Source organism: Lissotriton helveticus, chromosome 1_1 (assembly GCF_964261635.1).
Source record: "Lissotriton helveticus chromosome 1_1, aLisHel1.1, whole genome shotgun sequence".
Taxonomy (NCBI): domain Eukaryota; kingdom Metazoa; phylum Chordata; class Amphibia; order Caudata; family Salamandridae; genus Lissotriton; species Lissotriton helveticus.
The window spans coordinates 338,696,300-338,723,362 of NC_136057.1; the positions used below are offsets into that span (position 1 = coordinate 338,696,300).

Genomic DNA, 27,063 nt, shown 5'->3' on the forward strand with positions numbered 1-27,063 from the left:
TTCTCTTACTTTAAAGTGGGCACCAGGTATAAATAATGGACCTTCAGACCAAATTCTTCAGTACACATCTACACCTGTGGAAGACGCAGACAAAGGACTGATGTGCTGCTTTGCTGCAAAAGGACTGCCACTCTGCTACCCTGCTGTGCTGCCCTCCTGCCTGAGTGAGAAGGACTGGACATGCTCCTTGACCCCAGGACCTCCAGAGTGACTCCAAGGGATAGTTGGATGGACACCTGATCAGTGCCTCAGGGATAGAACAGACTCCATGAACCTTGAACCCAGTAGCTGGACTCTGCCAGCTCTCACATACATTTAATTTGTTCAAAAATACTGGTAAAGACAGGCTTAAACAATATATATATATATGTACCCACATGAATCCTTTTTAACAACATTAGAAATAGATAATAAAAGACTGGGGGGGAAAAGATAACATCCTAACCTATTTTATGCAGCTTGGATGCAGCTCTTTGATTATAGTTCATAACAGTCACTGTTCTATATTAGGGTTGTGTCTTATGAACTGCGGTAACAAGAGGAACTCTGTGACAAAAGAAGTAATTCACTGAGGTATCCACGTAAAATACAGATCCGCGATCTGCATGGTATGCGTTCTTTGCAGAAGGTATATTAACTCTCTGTGCTTCTTTATGGCGAGTCAAAACTGTTTCTCGACAAAGCTCGGATCTCTCTCTCTAGCAGAAACATTAATCACAAGAGTGGTCGTGACATTTTTATTGCTACCTGAAAACTGGACGCACGAGTAACTCTGCTACAGGTGTTTTTAAAACGTACGTTATTGGTAAACACAGCACCCCTCCCTGTGGTCAGCACCCCCTCACCACCTAGTGGAGCTTCACCAGTCACACCGCTCTAAAGCTTGCCCTGCTGGACCCTTGGAAGTGGGCCTGAAGGTGCTATGCCAGTCCAGCTGTGGTCCTAGCAGAACTGACACAGTGCAACGCATTACCTCCCAAAACTCCACATCGGAACTGCTGCATGATGAATCACCAACGCAGGACTGCGCATCGCAACTCACAGCCTTCTCAGAACTGCTGCTGCACAATGTATCTTCGACACAGGATCTCATATCTCAAGCCCCTCAAACAACAGCATCTTCAATGTTGCTGCAGGACCTCACTCCGCAGCCTTGCTGCTTCCCGGAACTGATGCTGTGCAACGTATCTCCACACCAGGACCTTGCATCGCCTCGTCGCGCAATGCACCCCCGATGCGGGATCTCACAATGCTCCGCAACCAGGATTTAAGGTACTCTTGTTGAGCTGGCCTAACTTTCTCTCTGTAGATGGCCCATGGTCCATCGCTATTAGCCTGAACGTATGACTTCCCTGGTCTGGAGTGACCAGATAACCACAGTTGGCACTTTGTGCGTATAGGCACTATTTTCACTTCAATCTTTAAAATTGCATATCTACTGAGTGGATTTTGTTGTTATGGTCTTAAATGATTTATCAAATGTTACTTTATTTTTCTTAAATTGTGTGGAATTTTTCTTGCATTGTGTTTCACTTTCTTACTGTTTAAATTGCTGCTTTACAGATTGCCTCTCAGTTAAGTGTGATTGCTCTGTGCCAAGCTCCCAGAGAGTTGAGCACAGGTTAATTTGGGGTTTGCTTGTGACTTCACCCTGACAAGGATTGTGGTTGCTGCTTGAGTAGGGTTTTAGCCCGATCAACTAGTAACCCAATTTCCCATGTGTCACTAACATCTATGAGTTTTTGTGACAGTATGGGGGTGTTTGGGTGACTTATGATTGATTCCATCCCTCCACACAAGTTTGTGTATATTCTTACTTGTCATGTGCTTCCGTATACTTTCTGTGTGACCCTGCACTGAAGTGTGGGCAAGTATTATTTGTTGATTGTGGATGTGGATGTGAATGTGCCTGTGGTCTCTTTTGACCTTAAGGTTAGTGATGACCAATATAGAAGAACTCCAATTTTGCTTGCTTCAGCAGAATAGAAATTGCCACTTTATGGCCGTCCAGCTCCTGATCAGCATTTCAATAAGTCCACATGGACCATCTTGGCTCTAAGATTCCTGATGGGCATTAGACAGTAGGTGGCAGACTCAATCATCAAGGAGAGCTTTCAAAGAGTGAAATAAGGAAATCAGCCCAAGGAAAGCAATGCAATGCATTGTGAGCTCTTAGCCACTTACTTCCATGTGCCATTGCGAAACATTCCACGAACGCTCCAGGATGAGCCAAAGATGTTGATTGCTTTGGAAAACGCGTCATTGTAGATAAAACCAGTGTAGATGGAGAATACGGACATCAGAAGGATCAAGTAGCGTCCCCCAAAGAACGTGTTCCAGATCTACGAGGCAAAGAGTGTTAAGCATGGATGAGGTATCAAGGAGATAACGTTATATGCTTTACCTAATCCACAACCACTATATCTTGCAATGCACACAGTAATTTAGAGTCAGCTATATCCACTGAGTAATGCAAGGGGTTTAATTACAAAGTACCGAAGATCCAAAATGTACATTAATAGCTGAAAAACACTTTTGAATTACATTTTTGCATGTTAGCTTCAGCATTTACTATTCTACAGCAATTTAATACTAACTTCCACATCACTGACGTTTTCTAGCTCATCTTAGCACCACTATCCTATGTCAGTTCATGAGACCTCCTGCACCTTCCTGAACCTACCTATCCAAAAGTGATGAAAGAATAACAACTGGACCTGCATAATTCAGTATAACACAAGAGTAACTTGTGCACTTAACTATTCAACAGTGATAAAAGTAGTGCTACCGGACTTGCCCAACCCGTCATAATCGTAGATTTACTTGTGCACATACCTATCTAACAGTGATGGAAGAACATCTTATCTAATTCAGTGATATATTAAACACTACTGTGCCTGCCTCATCTAAAATAATTCATGAACAAAACATTTGCTTTGCTAGTCCCTTGTAATGAAGCAACAACTACTCCATCTGACTAACCTATCAATTAACTGAGAAAATGTGTCCTATGCCAAATTGATCAAAAGCGAAGATTAATTACTAAATGTGGTCCCCTTGCACCTCGCTGGCACTTCTCTACTATTTACCAACTAATTACAACTACTGTACCTGCTGAAGCCACCCTAACTCAACCAATTTATGAAACTGCCTGTGACAGAGTACAACAAGAACAAGATCATCATGTGCTTCCTCAACAGAAACACAAGACGTGGTTCTGCACCAGCCTGTTACCAAATTCTGCACCTGCCTATCCCACAGTATGCCAAATACTGAATTTACCTCAACAAAAGCAATGTGGCTCCAATCACTGCATGTGACCAACCTATTAATTCCCTAAACTCACTCTGGCCTGATCTATCGTAACTCAAGACCAGCTACTCTCCTGCTAATCCCACACTTCGATCAACTGTCGCACCGACAAATCATTTACCTGTAAGATCAATAAATGCACTTCCATAATGTATAGTAGCCCATGACTATCTACTGTGCTGATCTTAGCAATGATAATTTATGAAGACATTCCACCTATATCTATACTACAATAATTCATGACAAACACCTGCACTTCTCTAATTCATGATAACTCCTCTGTACCCTATATTAACCACTCTCTCGTAATTGCACAAATTTGTGGTACAGCAATAGCGCGGAGATACCCCTTCGGGAGTCTAATCTGGCGCTTTATAAGAATATAAAATAAATAAATAAATAAAACATCTGCTTCATTAGAACTGACTATATCTCTGTACCTCTAGAACGCTATAAATGTAGGCATAGATCATGACAGATTACGCAGTCACCACCTATACTCCCCCTATGGAAGGCCTGGGCCTACGGAAACTCACCTCGTTATTTCCCTTCTGCTTCAACAGGCTCTCCTCATTCATGATCATCCATAGAGCGAATCCCAGCATGACGGCTCCATGACCGCAGTCACCAAACATCACCGCAAACAGGAAGGGGAAGGTGATAATGGTGTAGGGAGCTGAGTAGCAAAGAGGGGAAGGGCACACAGGGATTGGAAAGAGGTTAAAAGGAGAGGGGGATTTGGAAAGAATGCTATTAATCCGTTAAGAGGTGCACATCTTTATTCTAGTGCCTATGGAATTATTGCATCGCTTTGTACTATCAGTTGATTAAACACTTTCATTGGCACACCTGTAACTCACATATCATATCACATAAAATATACCCCAAGAACCTGGCGATGCTGGTGGCAAACAGGATGGAAGATATGTCTTGGAAGTGGGAGATGGAGCACACAGAAAAAAGCTAGCCGCCTAGATACCTTGCAAGTCAAATTGATCTAAACAAGAGTGGGTGCATGCAGCTCAGTGGCATATCCCACCTCAGGAGTGGTCCCTCATGTATTGCTTTTGACCCTAGTTGCAAAAGTAGGTTTGACTGTAACCCTACATTTACAGCCAAATTTACTTTTTCTGGGCCAGCCAGGAATTCACAAAGCGATTTATAGTAAGCATAAACCTGTTTATGGATCCAGAGATCTCTGCAACAAAAAATCCCACTCAAGGGGTGAAAAGTGGGTGTTCCTAGGCATGCTTCGCTTTGGGTGTTTAGGAACATCCACAGAATTGTATGTTTGTGGCATTCCCAAACACTGATCCATCGCTTTCTACCTTGAAAAGGCTCAGAAATTTATTGGGCTGGCATAAATCTCATTCCAGTGAGGAACGGGGAAAGGATCACCACCGGGTGGTGTAAGGAAGGGCTCTCTTCCTGGAGAAAAAGATTTTCAGTGTGGCGAATTACAGGGGTGTATTAAAAGTGCATTTGCACAGTGGGTCCCTTTCCCCCTGTGCTGACTTCTTCACTATAGAGAACAATGGGAACAGGTGCCCCTGGAATGATCATATGAACGTCACAGGATTATGATCAGAAACTTGAACCTGGCGCAGCCTTCCAGGCATAATCCTAGGATTGTTTGTGAACTCCAAAAAGTAGGAAAAGTGCTTTTAGGGGGCCAACTATATTTTTTTGTGACTTGGGCCGAAGTGTCACATTTGCATTGATATTTAGAAACTGCTCCATCTCAAAGTTCAAGATAGTACTTAAAAACAATGTAAAATAAATATTTGTGAGATTTTGTTACTGATAAAGGTAGCGCCCAGTAGCTCCCACTGGACAGTGCCTATGGCCAAAGCAGGAGAAAGTAAAACTTAATGGACTAGTAGGGCAGTAATAACAAAACTGGATGGAAGAAGAGGAGATGATATGGGGTTGAAAACGGCTAGCAGTGTACAGTACAGGACTTTGTTCAAAAGAAGATAAAAGAGCAAGGAGTGTGCATACAGAGACAGAGAGACATCAGATGCATTAAAAGATACATATTTGTGGAAGTTTAGTTGAAGGGACAGAGAGAATATAGGTCAATAAAGGACAGATGCTGGAGCAGTGAAAGACCATCTAAAAAGCTTAGAAAGACCTTAGAAGCAGGGTCCAGTGATGAAAGGGTCTCAGAAAAGTAATATGGAGGCACAATGAGGTGAGTATGGTTGGTCAAGAGGAGGGCAAAGAGAAGTGAGATAACAGCTGAATTAATCAGTGAGGGGGTATGGAGGAAACAGTGAGGAAGGGTGATGTGTTGATTAGGGCAGAAAAAGATAAGACGTGAGGGACGAAACAATGAAATGAGAAGGAATCGGGTGAGAGAGTGGACGTTGAAGATTGAGGAAAGACAGTGCAAGGTATTCCCGAAAGAGTGTGTGCATGTGAGAGGGATAGAGACAGACAGAGAAGTCAGAAGACAGGAAGAGAAGCGAGAATAGGCAGGTGATAATGAGAGAGTATTATTTACTTCTATATGTATCAGGTTAAAAATATCAATTGATTTATGTCTGAAAATCCTTCCTAAGGCAATTTCTCTTTCTTCAAATTCTTTAAATGATTGTGTATCCTACTCACTTTTCAGCTTAATATTTAACATACCACAACTCACCTGTTGTGGACCAAACATTAGGTAATAAAACAAGTCCTTACTTGGATTCATCTCTCTGTAGGTGCCAACCCCATAGGCGTCAACAATGTTTTGGAATCCTGATGTGAATTTGTTGGTGCGGTTGAAGGTGGGGGGAGCCATCTTGGTATGCACCTCTGTCATGATAGGGTTAATATGTGAACCAACGCGCTCCTGTGGAATAACATCCATATTGGTGAGTGGTAGTGGGTTGAAGAGAAATTACAACTAACTTAGATAACAAAAACAATAAATCAACTACAGTCATCTGTTTCGATGAAGACACAAACTCTAATTTAACTCCAAAGCACTCGCCATCATTCCAGGCGCTCACTATGACCCCAGATTCCAAGCCTATTCTTGCGCTAAAACTGGTTGCCATTCATCCTGTTAGAAAAGTCAATGTCTCTATTATATTTGTTTTTCTTCGCCTCGTGAACACATTGTTTAGTCACTTTTACGTCATCTAATATCATAGGTCTGACATTTGATCTCTAAAATCTCACTTTGCTTAATGTTGCAATCCCCTTTGTTTCTTGCATTAATTGACCCTTAGAAGACAGTGTGTGGATCAATGACTTCTATCCAGTAAATTCTGCGTTTGTCTAGCAGGCCCTTATCAGTGTTTTCATCATATCCTGATAATGAACTAGAGTTTTGTATTTTTAATACTAAAGGAGCAACTGAGTATTCTGCTACTGGCAGGGAATTCCACAAAGTAGGAGTCAGTACCTAGAATGCCCAGCCTCCCTTCCTTTGCGTAAAAAATGTGGAATCACCAGGAAATCCTGAGAAGTGTGGTTATTATAATGCATGAGAGGGCTCAAACGTATTCTTAAGGAAAGATAAAGAATCGCCTCACAGTGTACGCTGCATCCCGTAAGGAATCTAAAATGAGACTTCATAGTTCCCAGAGAGCCAATGGAAGGGAGTGGTCCAGCCAACACCCCGTGCTGAAGTAGCCAAATGAACTGTCAGATTTGAATCTCAGGTAGCCTCTTTGTAGCCTTATGATAACTGAGGGAAAATAAACTCTTTTGTGCAGGAACTTGCAAAAATGCTCCCTCTTTCCCGGAGCTGCAGGCTTTACAGAGTTCTGTAAAGTACAAATCTGGCCATGGATCAGCCATTTTGAAATTGTGGTTGTAGGCCCCTCTCTCTGCTGCTCTTGAACTTCCATCTCTAACTCCCTCTCCGATTAGCCATCTGCTGCGTTTGCTTATAAACGAGAACGCGAAACTGAGGGTGGCACTCGCTGTCCTTGTAAAACATGCATCGTCACAGGCTGTGAGCATCACCACAGGCTGTGGGCATCACCACAGGCTGTTGGCATCACCACAGACTGTTGGCATCACCACAGACTGTGGCATCACCACAGGCTGTTGGCATCACCATGGGCTGTTGGCATCACCATGGGCTGTTGGCATAATGGCAGGCTGTGGGCATCACCACAGACTGTTGGCATCACCACAGACTGTGGGCATCACCACAGACTGTGGGCATCATCACAGGTTGTGGGCATCACAACAAACTGTTGGAATCACCACAGACTGTTGGCTTCACCACAGGCTGTGAGAATCACCACAGGCTGTGGTGTCACAGGCCTTCTTCCAAATGTCTCTCATGGGATCCATAGATGGAAGCAATTCTTATTTCATCACATTGCATAGCGTAACATTGCACATCCTAACCTACTAAACAATTCTACAGCAAAACATGCCTTAACATACCACAGCGAATCAGAACCCACAGCACTGCACTCTACACCATAGCATAACATACCACACTACAGCATAACATTACATTACATTCTACGGGACAGCATTCTGCCCCACAGCATTCCATGCCATACGTTTTCACAACACACTACAGCATAAGTGATGTACCATAACCAGATGTACTATCCCATCTAAAAATATAACACAGTACATTACAAATAACAGATATTGACACAAAATATTACACTATCCACCGCACACGATTATACAGAAGTACCATAATACAACACCCCACAGTACACCATACCATCCATAAAATGATAGCACATAATATGACATCATATCCCATCCCTCCTTAGCATCAGGATATGTCTTCGCCTCAGGTCAGGCTGTCCCTCAGAGCAATCAGGCGGTGCCCGATGGGCTGTTATACACAACTGAGGCCGCTCCCGATATAATGACCTAAATGGGGCTCAAGGTTGTTATGTATATGTGAGTGTAGGCATCTCACCAAAAGTTTAGGACTGGCCTCACACACCACCTGCTGTCATGCTTCATCATCGGTCGTCCTCGCCCTCTAAAAACTTGGTTTGATAGAGGGCAGGCAAACACCTGACGACAGGGATGCACTTCTAAACCAAGTGGGGGCCCAAAGTGAGTGAGTAAAATTTAAAAACCATTACAGTTGCCTCACTGAATTTTAATGTACTAGGTAACTGTATGGTATCTAAAAACAAGTGAACGGCGGTATGGGGAAAGTTATTAACCCCTCGCCGGGTCGACATGTTTCTGTCTTGTGTCATACAGTGGTACATGGCATTCATCAGGACCTATCTTTATATTTATAAAGGGCTCCACTCTTACCAACAATGTGGTGAGAAAACCAATAGGTTGGGTGACCTTTGTCACTCTCCACTACCTGGGGGTCCTTTGTACCCCACAGCCTTCACCCTACGTACTTCATGGGAGGGGGAATAAAGGGAAAGCCCCTGTAGTCTAAACTTCATCAAGGTGCACTTTCCACTGCTTCATCTAGCAGTATTCAGCTCTCCTCCCCAGCCTGACAGGTCAGTGTGTAGGGTTTTTTGTTTTTGACTCTTTGAGGGCCTGCTTTATAGTCTGGTGGACAGTTTTTACTGTTGATTTCCGTGGTGTTAACACAAACATTGCCTGCAGCTGTCATGTATTCCTATAGGTTCTGAATCGATCCCCCTATTCCTGACCCTATTCTGGTTAAACTAACTATCAAGTTAACTAACAGTCAGCCCATGAGGCAAGAAAAGCCCCCATGATGCAGATACCGTTATCTGACGCAGTCACACTACGGCACAGGAACGTGTTATCTGATTAGGTCATAACGCTTGAGATCTAATTAGACAAGCGACATTCCTCCAGCCCCTGATAAGGCATACGACGTTCTCATAACAAATCAAACCTATGACAACCTGGAAAATCCGTGCGGCCATTGTTTTGATTTCACAGAGAACTTCAGTAAAAGAATGTGCTAACGAGCAAGTCGTATGACATCTTTATTGACGTATCTATGTCCATCCTTACGTCAATCTCGGCACCTTTAAGGTATAAATATTGCCGATCTTGCCCTATGCAAACACACGCGTGGTGACGAGACGGAGCAGCCATACTTGCCGAAGCCCAGAAGCAGAGCAGACCCCGCTGGCAGCAGCCCCGCCTTCCTGACGCGCTGAGAGACGCGCTGCTATCTCCTACCGAGAGACCCAGCACCGGCGTTTTCGGGCAGCCCTCGCAGGCAGCCTGGAATATCGAGAGCAGAGAAAGAGATACCATTCCTCATTCATCCTAACTTCCAGGTACAGAACTGAATAACCCCTCACAGAGAATTCTTTAGTTATTCACTTGGCAAAAACAAACTTAACTTAAACTGTAACTTTCTATTCCCGCCCACGCATTAGACTTAGGTCAGGTACACGGGGTAGGCGTATTTAGAAACACCAGTTGAGTACGTTTAGTCAAATGTATATGTGTATGTAAATATATTTTAATCATTTTAAACATCATATGGCTCAGAAACCATATCAATGTTTTTACAGTATTATTTTATACTATTGCTTTTAATATATGCACTTTACTTAACTATAAGTATTGCAATAATATCGATCCATTTCTCTTGTACGAGAAAAGAGACTGATCAATAAATAACACCTTTTTATTGAACACGCCCGTCTCTTCCTTTTCTCTACAATCTGATGAGACTAAGAATGCACGTACTGACTGAGTAAAATAATTGCCTTGTGCTCACACGACTCTGGAGATATACTCTTGATTAGGGGAGAGCAAAGTTGTCATGTTCTATGGTTGTCAGAAACTAAATCCCTTCTTGTCTAATCAGGGGAGTTAATTCTTTCCTGAACATTCGAGAAAGTTTCTAGCGAACTCTGAGCTACGCTGGCAAACCCAAAACTTAAGTCTAGTATCGACAGTAGTAGACCTAGTTAACGTCTGGCCTAGGCCTTTACTGCTGTAGGTATTATTCCAATGCGCAGAGCCTATTGGGAAGATAGGAACTACACTACATGGCGCCCAACGCGTTTGGAAAGGGCGATAAAACTAACGTAAGACATTTAGAGTAACTCAGTCGTTCTTTCTCACTCAGACCCCTTTTCCCAAATACTCCAAAGACGTCTGGAGTGGGTGAAAGGTAATATCCTCCAAAACCTCGCAGGAGGGAACTCCTATGTAAGGTTCTTGGTATAGTCAACGTTGAAGGATACACTGTTCCAAAATATTGTGCATCTAATCTTTGTTCCATAAGAAACCTGATCTGCAAACAAACATAATACCATCCTGTCGGTAAAATGGGAGACAGTGATGAAGAAAGAGAGGCAGTTAGATTAGCAGCTGAAATAGTAGAAGCTGATACTGCAGCACTAGATGCGGACGGGGATATAATACTCATCCCGGTCGCCAAAAGGAAATCTATAACCTTAAAACTTATAGAAAATGGACTGACACCTAGAGGTGGCACAGTCATATTCGTAATTGAGGCACACGAATATCGGCAGACAGAGGTATTGTTGTATCTTTGCCTTTAATTATATACATTCCATGTTAGGAATGCAACCATGTCATCAGAGAATGTTTCCTATTAAGATGAGTTGCTACATGGTCTTGGATGTGAACGACTTGTTTTCCTGTTGGACAAATAAACTGCTCTTTAATTGAATAACTTGGTCTATTTCTTCACAACACTGGCGACGATGGGCCCAACAGGAGATTGAGAACCCTGCGTGAAAGAAGATTTTCAATTTTTTTTTAAGAAAACCCGGAAACCGAATTTATCCTACTGGACTTCCGCTTCGAATTCCCTCCGTCTTGCCACTTTTAACATTGTGGTGAACCACGCACGTTGAGGACTTGGCAAGTACAAAATTTAATTTTATCGTATATTTCACAAATAACGCTTACCGTTACTCAGCGTGTTTTAAAATCGGCACGCGATCCCCGCGAGCAGTGTTAGAACGTTCCTGTCCAGAACGTCTCTCTGTAGCTCGCAGCCGAACAACAGACCCGAGCATTCAGTGCGTCAGCCTCAGAGCGTTCAACGCGTCAACGTCAACGCGTTTGTTTATCAGCGCACTCTGTCTCGCTCACGCTGAACACACATTGTTGCCAAGCAACCACGCTTTTATCGCTGGCGGGCACTTGATCAGCGTTGAACTTATTCATAAGTGTACTCGTTTTTCATCACGCGTTATTTCACCACAGTTACCGGATGAACCCAGGCAAGTCACAATTCTATGTTTGATGCAAAATAGACCATACATATTTTCTGATGGAACCATCCTTTTTAAAGGATATAATGACTGATGTTCGTTTGATTTAGACACAAATGCCTGATGTTCTTAAGTAGTGAAATACTCAAGTGAAGTAACGCTGAAGAAGAGGAAGTTGAACCACAGCAGAATATCTGCAAATTATTATTTTAGATTATTGTGTTAACTTATTTTGTTAACTTATTATATTAGTTTATTTAGTTAATCTTGCTTTTCAGCATGTCTTCTACTTCTGCCAGCGGGATGAATCAACCTCCCCAGTTTTTAAGTGAACAAGGCGAACCACTGCTACCATGGAAAAAATGGAAACCGATATTTGACTCTTATTTACTAGCCATCGGTGGGGAGAAGTTTTCTGCTGTCAGAAAACAAGCAGTACTGTTAAACAACCTTGGTATAGAAGGAAGAAATATTTACGATAGTCTTGACCCAATACCTATCGGTAGAGGCGCTGGTGAACCTTCAGATGTTTATGAAATGTCTGTCCTACTTTTAAAGAATCATTTTGGTGCACGCATAAATGTTGTTATGGAGAGACACAAATTTTTTATGCGCACACAAGCGAAGAGTGAGAGAGTAGGGAACTATGTTGCTGCACTCAAATCCCTTGCACAAACCTGTGACTTTGAACTTTTGACAGACTCTCTCATTCGTGATCAACTTGTTTGCTGCACAAATGATCTTAAAATCCAAGAAAAACTTTTATCGAAGAATCCTAATTTAAAAGAAGCAATACTTATTGTCGAAAGTGTTGAGCATACCTCTACATGGGTTAAAGAGATTAGGAAGGGTCCCTCTCAATCTGATGCTGTTTCAGCTGTAAATTATGAGCAGCGCCAAATTTTACAATCAGAATCGAGTATTGCTACTATTAATAAAGCCCCCCCTAAACAAGAGAAATCCACTTTTAAGGTTGAAAAGTTCAAACAAAATATTAACAACTTCAGTAAAGACAATAAGTTTAGATGTCCCAGATGTGGTAGTGAGAAACATGGACCAAACTACCCGAACTGTTTTGCAAGGAGTACTGTTTGTAGAAATTGCGGTAAGAAGGGACACTATGCAAGGATGTGCAAAAACAACAAAGTTAATTGTATTGATGATGAGGAAGTTTACTCTCAGGATTCTATTCATTGTGTTACAGATGATGTTATTAATGGTGTGAGTCAAGTTGATGAAGATGAGGTGTTTATACCCTCTTGTGAAATCCAAATTGCCAACAAAATTATTCCTGTACTTGCCGATTCAGGTTCCTTGTTCACTCTTGTCAGTGACAAGTTTTGGTTTGCCAATTTTGATGAAGACAAAATCAAGCTTATAGCCCCAGACATCAATCCTGTAGGATATGCCAAACAGAAGATTGAAGTTTTAGGATATTCCATTCAATCCATCACTTTTAAAGACAGAGTAACTGTTGGTAAAGTCTATGTCGCAAAAAGAGGTGATAATCTCCTTGGGTGGCGCCACCAAAGAAATTTGGGAATTACCTTAAACCCAAATGCACCTGAGCAAGTTATGTTGGTTTCTATAGTGGGCGATTTCTCAGACATTATTAAGAAATTTTCTGAAGTTTTTAGTGAAAATTTAGGTTTGCTAAAAGGTTTCAAACATAAGATTATTTTAAAAGAGAATGCCAAACCTGTAGTACATAAAGTTCGCAAAGTACCAAATCTCATGTTACAACCCCTTCAAACAGAAATTGACAGGTTGTTAAAATTAGGTGTTGTGGAGGAAATTGAATCCTCAGAATGGCTTGCGCCGATTGTTTTAGCACCCAAGGACAAGGGTACAAAAATTAGGATGTGTGTGGACCTCAGAAGTTTAAACAGTTCAATTTGGGTAGACAGACAACCATTACCCAATATCAATGAAATTCTAACCAAGTTGGGTGGTGCAACAGTGTTTAGCGTTATGGATTTGTCAGCAGCGTACCACCAAATTTTATTACACGAAGATTCAAGACATTTGACATCCTTTGTGACTCCCATAGGTGCATTCAGATTTATCAGGATGCCCTTTGGTTTGGCCAGTGCCGCTGCTTGTTTTCAGCGAGTCATAAAAATTTTTCTATCTGGTATAGACTGTGTCCTTTTCTTCCAGGACGATATTTTAGTCCATGGAATTAATGTTAATAAACATGATGTCACCTTATTTTCCGTTTTGTCCAGACTCAAGGATGCTGGTTTGACATTAAAACAAGAAAAATGCAAGTTCAGAGTTAAATCCGTATCTTATTTAGGACACAATATATCAGGAGAGGGTATCAGTCCTAAATGTGACCTTGCAGAAGCTATTCTTCTAGCTCAAACCCCTATGAACAAAGATCAGGTGAAATCCTTCAATGGTTTGTCGGAGTATTATTCAAAATTTATTCCAAATTTTGCCAGTGTGATGCATCCAATTAGACTTCTTAAAAAAGGTACTATTTTTAATTGGAACAAAGAGTGCTCTGTTGCTTTTGAAACTGTCAAGTCTGAGATAGCAAAGATGCCAACGTTAGGGCATTTTGATGTAAAAAAAAAAAACTATCTTGTCCACAGATGCTAGTTTATGTGGGTTGGGAGCTGTTTTGTCTCAGCTTGTGGATGGTTCAGAAAAAGTTGTTGGTTTTGCTTCTCGCTCTCTGAAAGGAGCAGAAGAATGATATTCAGTCATTGAGCGCGAAGCTTTAGCCTGTTTCTGGGCCATCAAGCATTTTAGATTTTATTTATGGGGATTACCTTTTGTTGTTAGATCTGACCACAAACCCCTTGTGCAGCTGTTTTCATGTAGGAATGTTGAATGTACAACTCCCAGAATGAAAAGATGGGTAGAAGGTCTCATGGAATACAATTTTTGTGTAGAATATTTACCTGGTTTAAAGAATGTCCCTGCAGATTTTCTCTCTAGGTCCCCTCTAGATAAGTTGACCATGTATGATTCTGAATGTCCTACTGTTTCTTGGGTAAGGGAGTCTGCCTTAAACGAAGTAGAATGGAAAAACAGTTTTCCTGATGACCCGGCAAGAATTTTTGTTTTAGAAGCTACGGTCAATGGTTGGCCTATCTTAAAAGATGTTCCTGATTCTGCCAAAGGTTATTGGAATGTAAGAGATGAACTAAACATTGTTCAAGATGAATTGTTGAGGGGTGACAGATTAATTCCTCCTTTAGGAATGAGAGAAAAGATAATTAATTTGGCCCACGAGGGACATTTAGGTCGTAGCCTCACCAAGGCAAGAGTCAGAGAATCATACTGGTGGCCAGAATTAGACCGTGAAGTTGAGATTGTTGTTAAAGACTGCCACATTTGTGCAGGTAATGATAAATCTAAAAGGGTGAACACCCCTCCTCTTTCTCCCATTGCTTTACCTGAACGTCCTTGGTCCAAACTTGCCATTGATATTATTGGACCTTTTGAGAACCTTGGACCCTCTGAAAGATTTGTTGTAGTTCTTGTCGATTACACTTCGAAGTGGTTATCGGCTTCTTGCATGGCAAGTGTTCTGAGTAAAAATGTCATTGAATTTTTGAAAGATGCTTTTACCTGTGAAGGGATACCTGACATTTTAGTCTCTGATAATGGCATCCAATTCACCTCCCAAGAGATGTCTGATTTTCTCAAAGATCTTTCCATCACACATCATAGAACCGCTCTTTATTCACCGCAGGCAAATGGCTTGGTAGAAAGCATGAATAGACTGATTAGAGCTTGTGCCCAGACTGCTTTAGAGAGGAGACTTCCATTGAAACCCATTCTCAGAGAGAAACTCTGGGCACACAGAAACACTCCCAATAGTGTAACAGGCATTTCACCATTCAAGAAACTCAAAGGTAGAGTTGCGGGTTCTAAACTAAATCCTCTATGGTTATCTGTCAAGGATAGAGGATCTGTACTCAAAGATGATAGAGTGAGTGATTATCAGAACAAATACAAACACAGATTTGACGTTTTGAAAGGAGCAAAAGATTCTTCTTGGAAAGTAGGTGATTTTGTTTTTGTCAAGAAGGCAGTTTGGTCCCCTAAGGGTGAGTCGAAGTTCTTCGGACCTAGACGGATCGTGAAAGTCATGAAAAATGTTGTTATGCTTGCAGGAGGAGATATTTGGAGCATGTCACGTTTATCAAAGTGTGTGGATAGAGGTGATGATAATGTAGAACCTGATTTTGTTGATAGAACTGTTGATAGTAATATTAATAAAAAACCTGTTCCTGTTCCCACAAACACGAGAATCAGGAGACCACCATTGTACCTTCAGAATTACTACACAAAATGAATCTAATCCTTCAGGTCATTGTTTCCTACTTATTTCTTTTTCTTTTCCCTAAGTTTCCTTTCTTTTGTTCTCTTACTTTTGTTTATTATAATAAGGGAGATGTGTTGTATCTTTGCCTTTAATTATATACATTCCATGTTAGGAATGCAACCATGTCATCAGAGAATGTGTTGTATCTTTGCCTTTAATTATATACATTCCATGTTAGGAATGCAACCATGTCATCAGAGAATGTTTCCTATTAAGATGAGTTGCTACATGGTCTTGGATGTGAACGACTTGTTTTCCTGTTGGACAAATAAACTGCTCTTTAATTGAATAACTTGGTCTATTTCTTCACAACAGGTATACTATACATGGATACATTTTCCAGCAGCAAATGCTGTAACAAAGTACTTCCACTATTACAAAATAGAGGTTCCACCCGACATTTACACTCCTTTCGAGGAGGTGGAAGTACCACTCAAATTCCAAGAGCATTTGCTCTTATTTGATGGCGCCCTAATACATAACAATCACATTACAAGGCTCGGTCCTTTAGGTAGACCAGGAGCAACGTGGCCGGTCTTAGCCGGATACACACCACACCCAGACATCGAAGGAATGTCTACTGGAGAGCTGTTAATACAGCTAAAACAATTACTAAAAATTCATAGACAATTAGTCCAGTATGTAATGCGGACTTCAACAATTCATCCGGCGATTAAACTTCCACAGCTGACCCCTCACCAGGGGAACACAAATAAAATCACACCACAGAACATCCAATCCTGCCTAGGTAAAGTTCCGGCTAAACGGGAACAAATACCATTCTGGTTGGCACAGAAAATCACCCAAATAGAGGCGGTGTTTCCTGACACCACCCCATTAGAAAAACACAGGATTCTGACTATATGTCTCCCAATGGGAATCGCACCACACATAGAGGACTGTGACACTTGGGGTACAGTCTTTGCTTCAATCTACACAAAAACGCACGGTGTTCCATCCATTTCGGTAATACCAGATGTGCTAAAACAAATTCAAGATGAATACGGTCCAGAACCAGCTTTAACTCTTGGTATGAAATTACTGAAAGACTTCAAGCAGGTCTCGGCTATATTATTAGCCAATATAAAAGGTGAAGCAGCAAACGTGGTGATCCGCCAGAGGTTAAAAGAGACAGATATAGCAGACCAACCAGCTGAAATTGCCAGAATCATAGAGAAATCCTATGAAGAACTAGGTAGAGATAGTTTAGGTGGAATACCAGTAAAACCGCAACTGACTGAAAATCCAGAAAAAATATTTTTTAATAATAATTCACCAAAAAAGAACTGGGATGGAAACAAACAATCCAATCCAAAAGAAAAGAAATTCCAGTCCCGAGGAAGGTCTCCTAGGCGAAGGGAGAAATCTCCGAACCAGAGACACAGGTCACCCCAGAGTGACCCCTCTGGGAAAAGATATAACCTTAGAAATAGGGATAATATTAAAAAACCTGATAGATATCAAGACATTGATACACGTCCCTCTCAATCTTTTCAGACTTCCTCGCAGAAATCGGAAAGAAGAGGACGATCAGAACAAAGAGAAGAGCACACCAAGTCCAAAGACAAGGAACCTGCTCAACAAAAAAAGAAATTACAATTTCCAAAAAAGAAGGTAGCCAGGAGCAAGGTAGTTAACAATGCCGAGAATACTGAGGACACAACTGAAAAACGGAGAGTGGGCTCAAACAATGCTAGACAGCGCAGCAGAAGTGAGCATAGCTCGCAAAGTCCTTATGAATCATCTGGAGACAGTGGACACGAATGAATATCTTCAAGTGGAAACTGCAGACACCAGAGTTAGCAAACCCCACAAGATATATATAAAAATCATGTAGGATGGGATGAGGATTCTCCTCCTCACAAAATCCAGTTAAAATCACAACCTACTGCACAAAGTCAGTACCCAATTAAGCAAGAAGCTAAAAAACAGGTAAATGAAATACTAGATCAGCTAGAATACCAGGGGGTGATTGAAACTTGCACCTCACAAATGAACAATCCTTTGTTTCCGGTCTCCAAACCAGACAATTCATATCGTCTAGTTTTTGATTACCGACACCTTAACACATGTTGCAAAACCTTTGCAGTGCAAAACTCACACAGTGCTGCACTAATGAATAACATAGTGCGCAAAAAATACAAAACAACCTTGGACATCTCCAATGGATTCTTTTGTCAAAACATAGCACCAGAGAGCAGATCTTTAACTGCATTCTCAGTAAATGGCACTCAAAAGCAATTCTGTCGGTTAGCCCAGGGGTACAAGAACAGCCCGGGGGTATTCTCAGCGAGAGTAACAGAATTACTACATCTATATGATGATGACGCATTATCTTATGTCGATGACATTTACTTAACAGACGATGACTTGGATACTCACTTGAAAAGAGTGAACACCATAATACTTGGGTTCGCAGCAGAGGGTTACAAATTCAACTTTAAAAAGTCCAGAATTGCCCATCTGACAGTCCTGTTCTTAGGATATGAGTTATCAAGTGAAGGTAAAAGCCTGGCAGAAAATTTCCTAGAGAAATGTGCCGTAATCCAAGCTCCTAAAACACTAAAAAACCTACAGTCAATTCTAGGCTTCCTAAATTTCGGAAGAACATACATTGCAAATTACGCAGAAAGGGTCAAACCCCTTTATGATCTAATTAAACCAGACTTTAAAAGATCCAATTGGACTCAAACACACACAGAGATTTTGAGATCCTTACAAACAGACATGCTAATTAAAACAAAATTAGAAACACGTGATAACACACGCAATCTTGTGATTCGAGTCATCCCAGGGAGATGCGGATTCACATACCTAACCTCTAATGAGGGAGAAAAGGTACCAATTGCATTCAAATCACACTTGTACACTAAGGCTGAAATGAAATTTAGCCCAACGGAAAAAATTCTTACAGCAACACAGACAGCTATAGCAAAAGAACGAGATCTGGCACAAGGTAAACGAATAGTAATCGTAACACCAATACCAGCCTTAGAGGCGGTAATAAAGGCAAGCATTCCAAATGCTAAAACACTCCATCCAAGATGGATACAATGGGCTAACTCTCTTCCTGCAACAGACGTGGTGTACGAATTTGATCCTTACTTAAAAACACAAGAATTTCTCCAATATGAATTTGAATGTCCTCCGCCAACCGAAATTCTGCCTCTAGATCACTACGGCTGTGTAATCTATACAGACGGACATGCTCAACCCTCCGTTTGGGGAGAACAAGCATACAACCCCACATGTGAGATTACAAAAGAAGTGTGGCGCGGAGGTAAACTAAGACCTCTATTAACAAAAACACACTCAGTTGAAACTAATTCAGAACAACAAACTGAAATAATAGCATTGAAAATGGCGCTAGATAATGCGGATCGCGAATTCCCGACACTTATAGTGTCAGATTCATATTACTGCGTCAAATCATAACAGCGATTTGCAGACATGGATTCAAAACGGTTACAAAGATGACACAGATGCACCAATAAAGCAGAAACTGCTCTGGGAACAAATAGCTCTTTTACAAAAAGAACTACCAAAGACTCACGTGACTCACTCACTGAGTCATCAGCGTGATGGCGTTCACGTTGTAGGGAATTCATTGGCTGAGACAGCCACAGCGGCAGCCACTAAACCGGCTCCCGTAGATCGAAAAAAGCGTACATTAAAATACATTGACGGTGAAACAGTGCTGGCGGTGAAAACGTCATCAAAAGGCGACTGCTCAGCGTTACCGATCAACTATCCACTCAATTATACATACATAATCGATGCAAACTCCGTCCCTTTTGCTCGAATCCCTGGAGTGGGGGATAGAGTGATTCCAAACATGGACAGGAGAAGCTTGTTAATCGCAGACGCACATATGGGCGAGGGTCTCAGACACCTCAAACTGAAAGATTCTCTGGAAGAATTACAATCACGGTACTGGTGGCCAGGCATGAGCCTGCACTACACCATGTTTGTAAAAAACTGCCCAAACTGCAACAGAGATCGCAGTGGGGAGAGAAACAGTTTAATACCTCGTCGTATCAAGGCAGATAATATGACCAATAAAAAGCAGGGCTTGCGATTAACATATACAGGCTAGTTTCCACTTATAATGTAGATCACCAGCACTCGGCTGACGTCCGGACTGTTATACAAAGATTTGCGAGTCTAAATGGCATATACGCTAAGAGCATGCTACGTTCGACCATTGTTTTCACTCAAGCCCACCAGCCTGGGGGGAAACATGGCCGAATGAGCACAGTCCAGCGGGAATCTTCTCACTTCCTTCCTGAGGGTACGGGATAGTGTAAAGAAAAAACCAAGGCATAAAGCAATCTATAGCGGAAAGGAAATTAGGTTCGGGAGCTGGGTGGGTCAAACATCTAATAAGTGTCCAACGTAGTCTAAATAACTTGCCAAGAAATTCTCTGAAGGGATTCAGTCCGTACGAATTATTATTTGGAACTAGAATGATTATCTCTGACCTCGACAGTCAGACTTCAGTGGTTAAAGAAAAAAGCTTTGATGTCAAAGACCGTTTGGCTATTTTGCAGGACTTAAACAAAACAAGAAAAGACCTGAGCAACATACAGCCAACAACCACTGAAGAATCACCACCTGTCCCAGCAAGACCTGTCTGGATTCCAAAAGTCGGGGATCTAGTCAGGGAGAAGATCGCGGTAAAGAAGGAATTTGGGCCTTCTTACAGAAAAGCAGTTCCTGTCTTGTCTGTCAACGGGACAAGATCAGTTGTACTACCGCCACTTGCTGGTAAAAAGGAGAACCGAGTTGTATCCATCGACCTGGTAAAACCACAACATGTGGCCGATAACAAACAGTAGGCCAAGTGGACTCCCAATAAGTAGCAGAACACCAAGGTTTGCTACCAGTACAGAGGTCCTAACAAAGAGGCTCATCACATTCGAAACGCCTACAGAAGAACAACAAGGACTATGCAACAATGCAATAGAACTCAGACCTCTGAAAACCCAAATAAAAACATTTAGCAGAGACACACCAATCTATAATGAAGTACCAAGTGAAAATGCAAGCAACAAAAATCCTGAAGCAATTGGAACAATTGACAGAACTGCATCCGGCTACTTCATCAACTTCGATGATTCCTCTGAAAGCCTCAGTGAATCAAAGACACAGCCATCATCAAAATCCTTTAAAGACAAAGCTAAGGAACTTTTGAACCAACTGAAAGAAACATATCTGATTTCTCCATGGATTGAATTTTGGGGGGGTTTTGGTGCATTTATCCTCATACTTTGGCTCATCATGGTATTAACTTTGGGACGCTTCATTGAGGGAAAATATGCTAAAATGGACACAGCAAGTCAGAACATCAACTTGGTCCTCAAACCACACACATCTTCACACGTCGAGAAAAAAGAACTTTCTTCAGCCAACTTCACAGCCAATCCTATACCTGGTGGGGTAGCCTGGGACAACACTGACTATGAAATTTATGGTCCGGTCGAGATCCTGAAATATCCACACCAAATCAAGATCTCCATGAGTGACTTTGCAAAACCAAACTCATTTGCTGATGATTGGGACTTCGAAAGCATTAATAACATGATGTCTGACTTAGTAATGTCTGCTAAATTTACAAAACATGATTATTTGCAAGGTTCTACAAATTATGATAGTATGTATTGCTATAACCACTATGGTAACCATTTTTTACATAAATCTGCACAACCTAGAAATGTTTTAAATTATAATCAATGGGAACATTGTGCAACACCTCCAAAAGAGAGCTCAAGAACCGTTTACGACAAATATTCATATTTTTCAGGTTTTAACACAAGTAATGCTGAAACATTCTATTTTAAATTGTCAAACAAGACAGGGATGAAAACCATGATAACCAACACAAAGTTGATATATTCAGATTCATTCTTCGAAGAAATGAATACTTTTCGATTTGATTATTGGGACAAAAATGTTGATTTGAAAAGTGTTTGGGGTACAAAAGAATGGCAAGTACAGGGTTTAGAAGCTTTGTTTAGAGCTTGCATGATCCCAGAACAAATGATATTTTTAAATGACACTGTTCAACAAACCACCTGTCTTGGCCTAGCCAAAATCAAAGATTTAAATAAACCGTCTATTCCAAAGCCAACAATGTTTAGCAATAGCTCTGATACGGATGAAGAGATAGACGTAAACCATATATTAAACCAAAACAGAACACATCCTGATTGGAAACAATGGTTAATCTGGCCCACAGACACAAATAACTGTCAAGACAGATTCCTGAATAAAACACAGGGGTTCAAAATGACCAGGCCAGACCCTAGATATCCCCAAAGACATCACCCAGGGATAATAACAACCTACAGTGTGGGCAAATTATGCCTTCAATGGCTACAAACTTCCACACTGCCTGAAATTAAGCAACACCTAACTTTACTTACTGATGGTGCTGACTTGCGTGATTTCATTTTGGGACCACGCAAACAGCGTCAAAAGCGTTTCATAGCAGCCTCTGTATATGCAGCATACAATGAGGCCTGGAAGGTTAATCAAATTGAAACAGCAGAAAGAATACGGGAAATTGACCGTATTAATTTGGAAAAATCACTTTCTGTAGTGGACAATGGGTTAATGACTCTGTCCTCCAGAATTTTTTCATTGGACAGCATTGTGTCTTCAGCAATCGATATATTATCGCAAGACTTACTATTATTACAACATGGTCAGTCACAATTGCGTTCTATTGTACAGCTTGGCTGGACGTTACAAAATCTGCGTTCAGGCTATGTGCCTTGGCGTTTAATCAACACAACGTCACTATTCCAAATCTTTAACCTTACTGATAGACAAATCGGTATGGCGCAAAAGGGTGCTGATTATACAATCTTGAGCATTGAAAAACTAGAAAGATTACCAATGACAATGTCAGAACGACCTGTCAGTGAATGGATAATCCACGGAATCATAAATATTCCAATCTCAACCTTCAGGTTTCAATACTGCCAAAAATATATACAGGCTGGCATGTACGAGAAATTGGGGAAGGGGTACCTTAAAACAACTTGGAACCTGCCCTATTCACATGCATGTGTCAGTAATAAAGGACAGAAAGTGTTTCTTAGTGGCAACAATTGTGCCATGTCACTAAGCGGCACGCTTCTGTGTAACGGAATTAGTTTGCATGGAGCCTGTGAAGGGAATTCATACAACCTTTCATGTCACCAGCAAGGCGCACCTGCAACAGAAATAGAACCATTCTTTCAAAGACTCTATAATGGGAGTTACATTCTTATTGTAGACCGCAAATGTTGTAGTCTTATGCCCGGGACTCCTTATCTAGTCACTACGACTGCGAAGGTCAAGTGCTGTGGACGTTCTTTGTTCCCCAGCTCCTTTCCAAACAGGGAGGCAAGGGCATGGCCCAGTTTGAAAATTACTTCTATTCGAATAGATACTTTAAGCAGAATGAAAACAGTGCTTCTTCAGACGCCTACAAGGCTCACGTCATCAAAAGAAACGTATGATCTACAAGTCGCAAGGACGACTGCAGAGATACATACATTATTATCGACTAATTCCCCCGTACATTTCGCGGAAATCCTGAGCGAAATCTTAAATATTTCTGATACCACTGGGGTCTCAAAGGTATTTAAGACAGTATTTTCGATGGCATTAACACCATTCAAAGCCATACTGGGTATTTTTCCAGATTTCGTCCATTCGATTTTTGGCGGACTTCCCCTGATCCTGGGACTAATTGCAGGAATCCTATTCTTAGTCCTTATTTTTCGTTATGGCAACCCATGTCACAGATCAAACTCTCGCGACAATGGAAGATACAATCCTAGCCATTGGATACCGGGACCGGATATCAAAAATCCTGGGACTCTCCCGGCTTAGAGACCTGAACATGACTTGGTTTCTATCATTTCGACCCATGTGGCAAAGGTGTGTTTTACCTGTATTAAGGTGTCTGCTATGCGGAGAAGAATGCGTGTTAGACACCTGTCTGACGCTACAATCGGATGCGCCAGTGGATGCAGATACATTGTTGGTTCCTACCAAGGTTCACGCTTTGTGCTGCCCTCAAAGGCTGCCAATCCTGATGACGGCATTCGTGGAATCTTCACCACTACGATTGAAGAGTAGTGAAGTTCAAGATGAAAGCAGCATCGATCAGGTACGACCTTCTGTCAGCAATGCGAATCAGAATGTCAATGGAGGCAATCATGCGCACGAATGCATGGTTACACCTATTTCCGACTTAGTGGAACTTTCCCATGAAGCTGTTGACAGTTTTTTCGAAAGCCTTAATGATATGATGTTCTCTCCAGAACAGAAATAGAGACTTTTGAGCAAGCTCGCACACGGCGTTCCCTGAATTCGGCCTTCAACTTTAAAAATAAAGTCACATGAACAATTTTTCCCACCAGTTCACGGACAACAATTTTTTAGCAGCCCCAAATTCTTTTTTACAAAATTTTCGGGACACTTATCTTCTGCTTAAAGTAAGAAACTATTCCTAGAGAACTAAGATTCCTATTTTTAGATACTTTATAAACTTTAGTTGCCCGCTGGTATGTTCACAAATATTTTATTATGTGATGAAATGGTCTCGAACTTTCTTTCTGTATAGCCATATTAAGAGCCGTTTCATGTGTATTTCTCATATACCAAATAAGCAATAATGTCTACAAAAGCGTGTTTACTTTAGCGTTTAATTCATAGCTTAAGTGCATACAATATATATGACTGCAATTTTTCAGTATATTTGAAAATTTCAAAATGCATTAATGTATTTTGGGGTGGTGAGGTATACACTATACTCTATAGTATGTTGTACTATGTTATACTATGCATAGATTAGTAAATATGACCATAGTTAGCGTGGAGTGGGTGTCATGTATTCCTATAGGTTCTGAATCGATCCCCCTATTCCTGACCCTATTCTGGTTAAACTAACTATCAAGTTAACTAACAGTCAGCCCATGAGGCAAGAAAAGCCCCCATGATGCAGATACCGTTATCTGACGCAGTCACACTACGGCACAGGAACGTGTTATCCGATTAGGTCATAACGCTTGAGATCTAATTAGACAAGCGACATTCCTCCAGCCCCTGATAAGGCATACGACGTTCTCATAACAAATGGAAAATCCGTGCGGCCATTGTTTTGATTTCACAGAGAACTTCAGTAAAAGAATGTGCTAACGAGCAAGTCGTATGACATCTTTATTGACGTATCTATGTCCATCCTTACGTCAATCTCGGCACCTTTAAGGTATAAATATTGCCGATCTTGCCCTATGCAAACACACGCGTGGTGACGAGACGGAGCAGCCATACTTGCCGAAGCCCAGAAGCAGAGCAGACCCCGCTGGCAGCAGCCCCGCCTTCCTGACGCGCTGAGAGACGCGCTGCTATCTCCTACCGAGAGACCCAGCACCGGCGTTTTCGGGCAGCCCTCGCAGGCAGCCTGGAATATCGAGAGCAGAGAAAGAGATACCATTCCTCATTCATCCTAACTTCCAGGTACAGAACTGAATAACCCCTCACAGAGAATTCTTTAGTTATTCACTTGGCAAAAACAAACTTAACTTAAACTGTAACTTTCTATTCCCGCCCACGCATTAGACTTAGGTCAGGTACACGGGGTAGGCGTATTTAGAAACACCAGTTGAGTACGTTTAGTCAAATGTATATGTGTATGTAAATATATTTTAATCATTTTAAACATCATATGGCTCAGAAACCATATCAATGTTTTTACAGTATTATTTTATACTATTGCTTTTAATATATGCACTTTACTTAACTATAAGTATTGCAATAATATCGATCCATTTCTCTTGTACGAGAAAAGAGACTGATCAATAAATAACACCTTTTTATTGAACACGCCCGTCTCTTCCTTTTCTCTACAATCTGATGAGACTAAGAATGCACGTACTGACTGAGTAAAATAATTGCCTTGTGCTCACACGACTCTGGAGATATACTCTTGATTAGGGGAGAGCAAAGTTGTCATGTTCTATGGTTGTCAGAAACTAAATTCCTTCTTGTCTAATCAGGGGAGTTAATTCTTTCCTGAACATTCGAGAAAGTTTCTAGCGAACTCTGAGCTACGCTGGCAAACCCAAAACTTAAGTCTAGTATCGACAGTAGTAGACCTAGTTAACGTCTGGCCTAGGCCTTTACTGCTGTAGGTATTATTCCAATGCGCAGAGCCTATTGGGAAGATAGGAACTACACTACACAGCAAGCACGAATGCATGCAGTCTTCCTAACACAAACACTGCCTGCAGCAAGCACAAATGCAAGCATTCTTCCATACCTTATAAACCACCTAGAGAGCGTTTATTTACAAGTTCAAAACTGCCCCGACTTGCAAATGTGGCCACTTTTTTAGTTATCTAATTGATAAGTGGGGGCCACTTTTTCTATTTTCTGTCCAAGTGTGACTCTCCTGCACCTCACATCAAAACAAAGGGGCTGACTAGGATGGAAATGGGACCGCCCGACAGGCTGTCGGCGGTCCCAAAATAGGTATTATGCTGGCGGTCACAATGCCTATACTTTGCATTGCGGCAGGTTCTGCTGGGTGCTGCTCAATGCCAACAGCTCTCTGAACCACAAGAACACAACTGAAAGGCTTCTACCTAAGGCACTACCTAAGGTGAACACACTGATAATGACTTAGTCGATGGGGTGGTGCACCTGGGTGAGTGGAGAGCCCTAGAACCAATCAAAATGTGGTAGTAAACTACCACGTAACAACATTACAAGTGTACCCAATGCACTCAATAGTAAAACAATGTTCAATGACATTCAAAACAAATAAATGATGCACAAAGCGACAGAAGAATGTAAGAATCTCCAGTGGGGGAGTAGTCCGGTGGAGTTCTTTATTGAGTAAGACAGCCAGCCGACACGTGTTTCATCGCTATTGCGAATCCTCAGGGCTATATGTAGCTGTATTGCAACAGTAGGTCGCTCTGCTGGTGATACTTCCGACCCAGCCGGGCCCTTGACCGTGGAAGAATAATAACAGTGAAACTGCTGTCGACCCCTGTGTATGTAAATATTCCTTAGTCTCGGTACAGTAGATAAGCTTCAATTGGTGTTCGTCTATATGTATTCGGGCGTAGAAGATCAAATGTCTCTCGAGGTTTCACGCTGTTATTGTGCTGCTCCGGGTCGGGTGCGACCCACTTCTGTAAGTAAACGCCCGAATCCGGTGTGTATATTCAGTGCCGCCGCGTATTAGTCAGGGTGGTGTTCCCGGTG

The 27,063-nt window shown here is 41.6% G+C and overlaps 1 protein-coding gene across 1 annotated transcript in view; it reads right to left on the bottom strand.

The window, feature by feature from the left end:
- Nucleotides 1–27,063, bottom strand: part of LOC144806652 (V-type proton ATPase 116 kDa subunit a 4-like) — a 247,625-nt gene that overhangs the window by 109,441 nt on the left and 111,121 nt on the right. The window contains exons 11-13 of the mRNA XM_078672994.1: nt 6,001–6,151; nt 3,849–3,988; nt 2,185–2,342 (exon numbers count right to left, since the gene is read on the bottom strand). Coding sequence (XP_078529120.1) covers nt 2,185–2,342; nt 3,849–3,988; nt 6,001–6,151 — 449 coding nt within the window. The remainder of the gene's footprint in view (nt 1–2,184; nt 2,343–3,848; nt 3,989–6,000; nt 6,152–27,063) is intronic.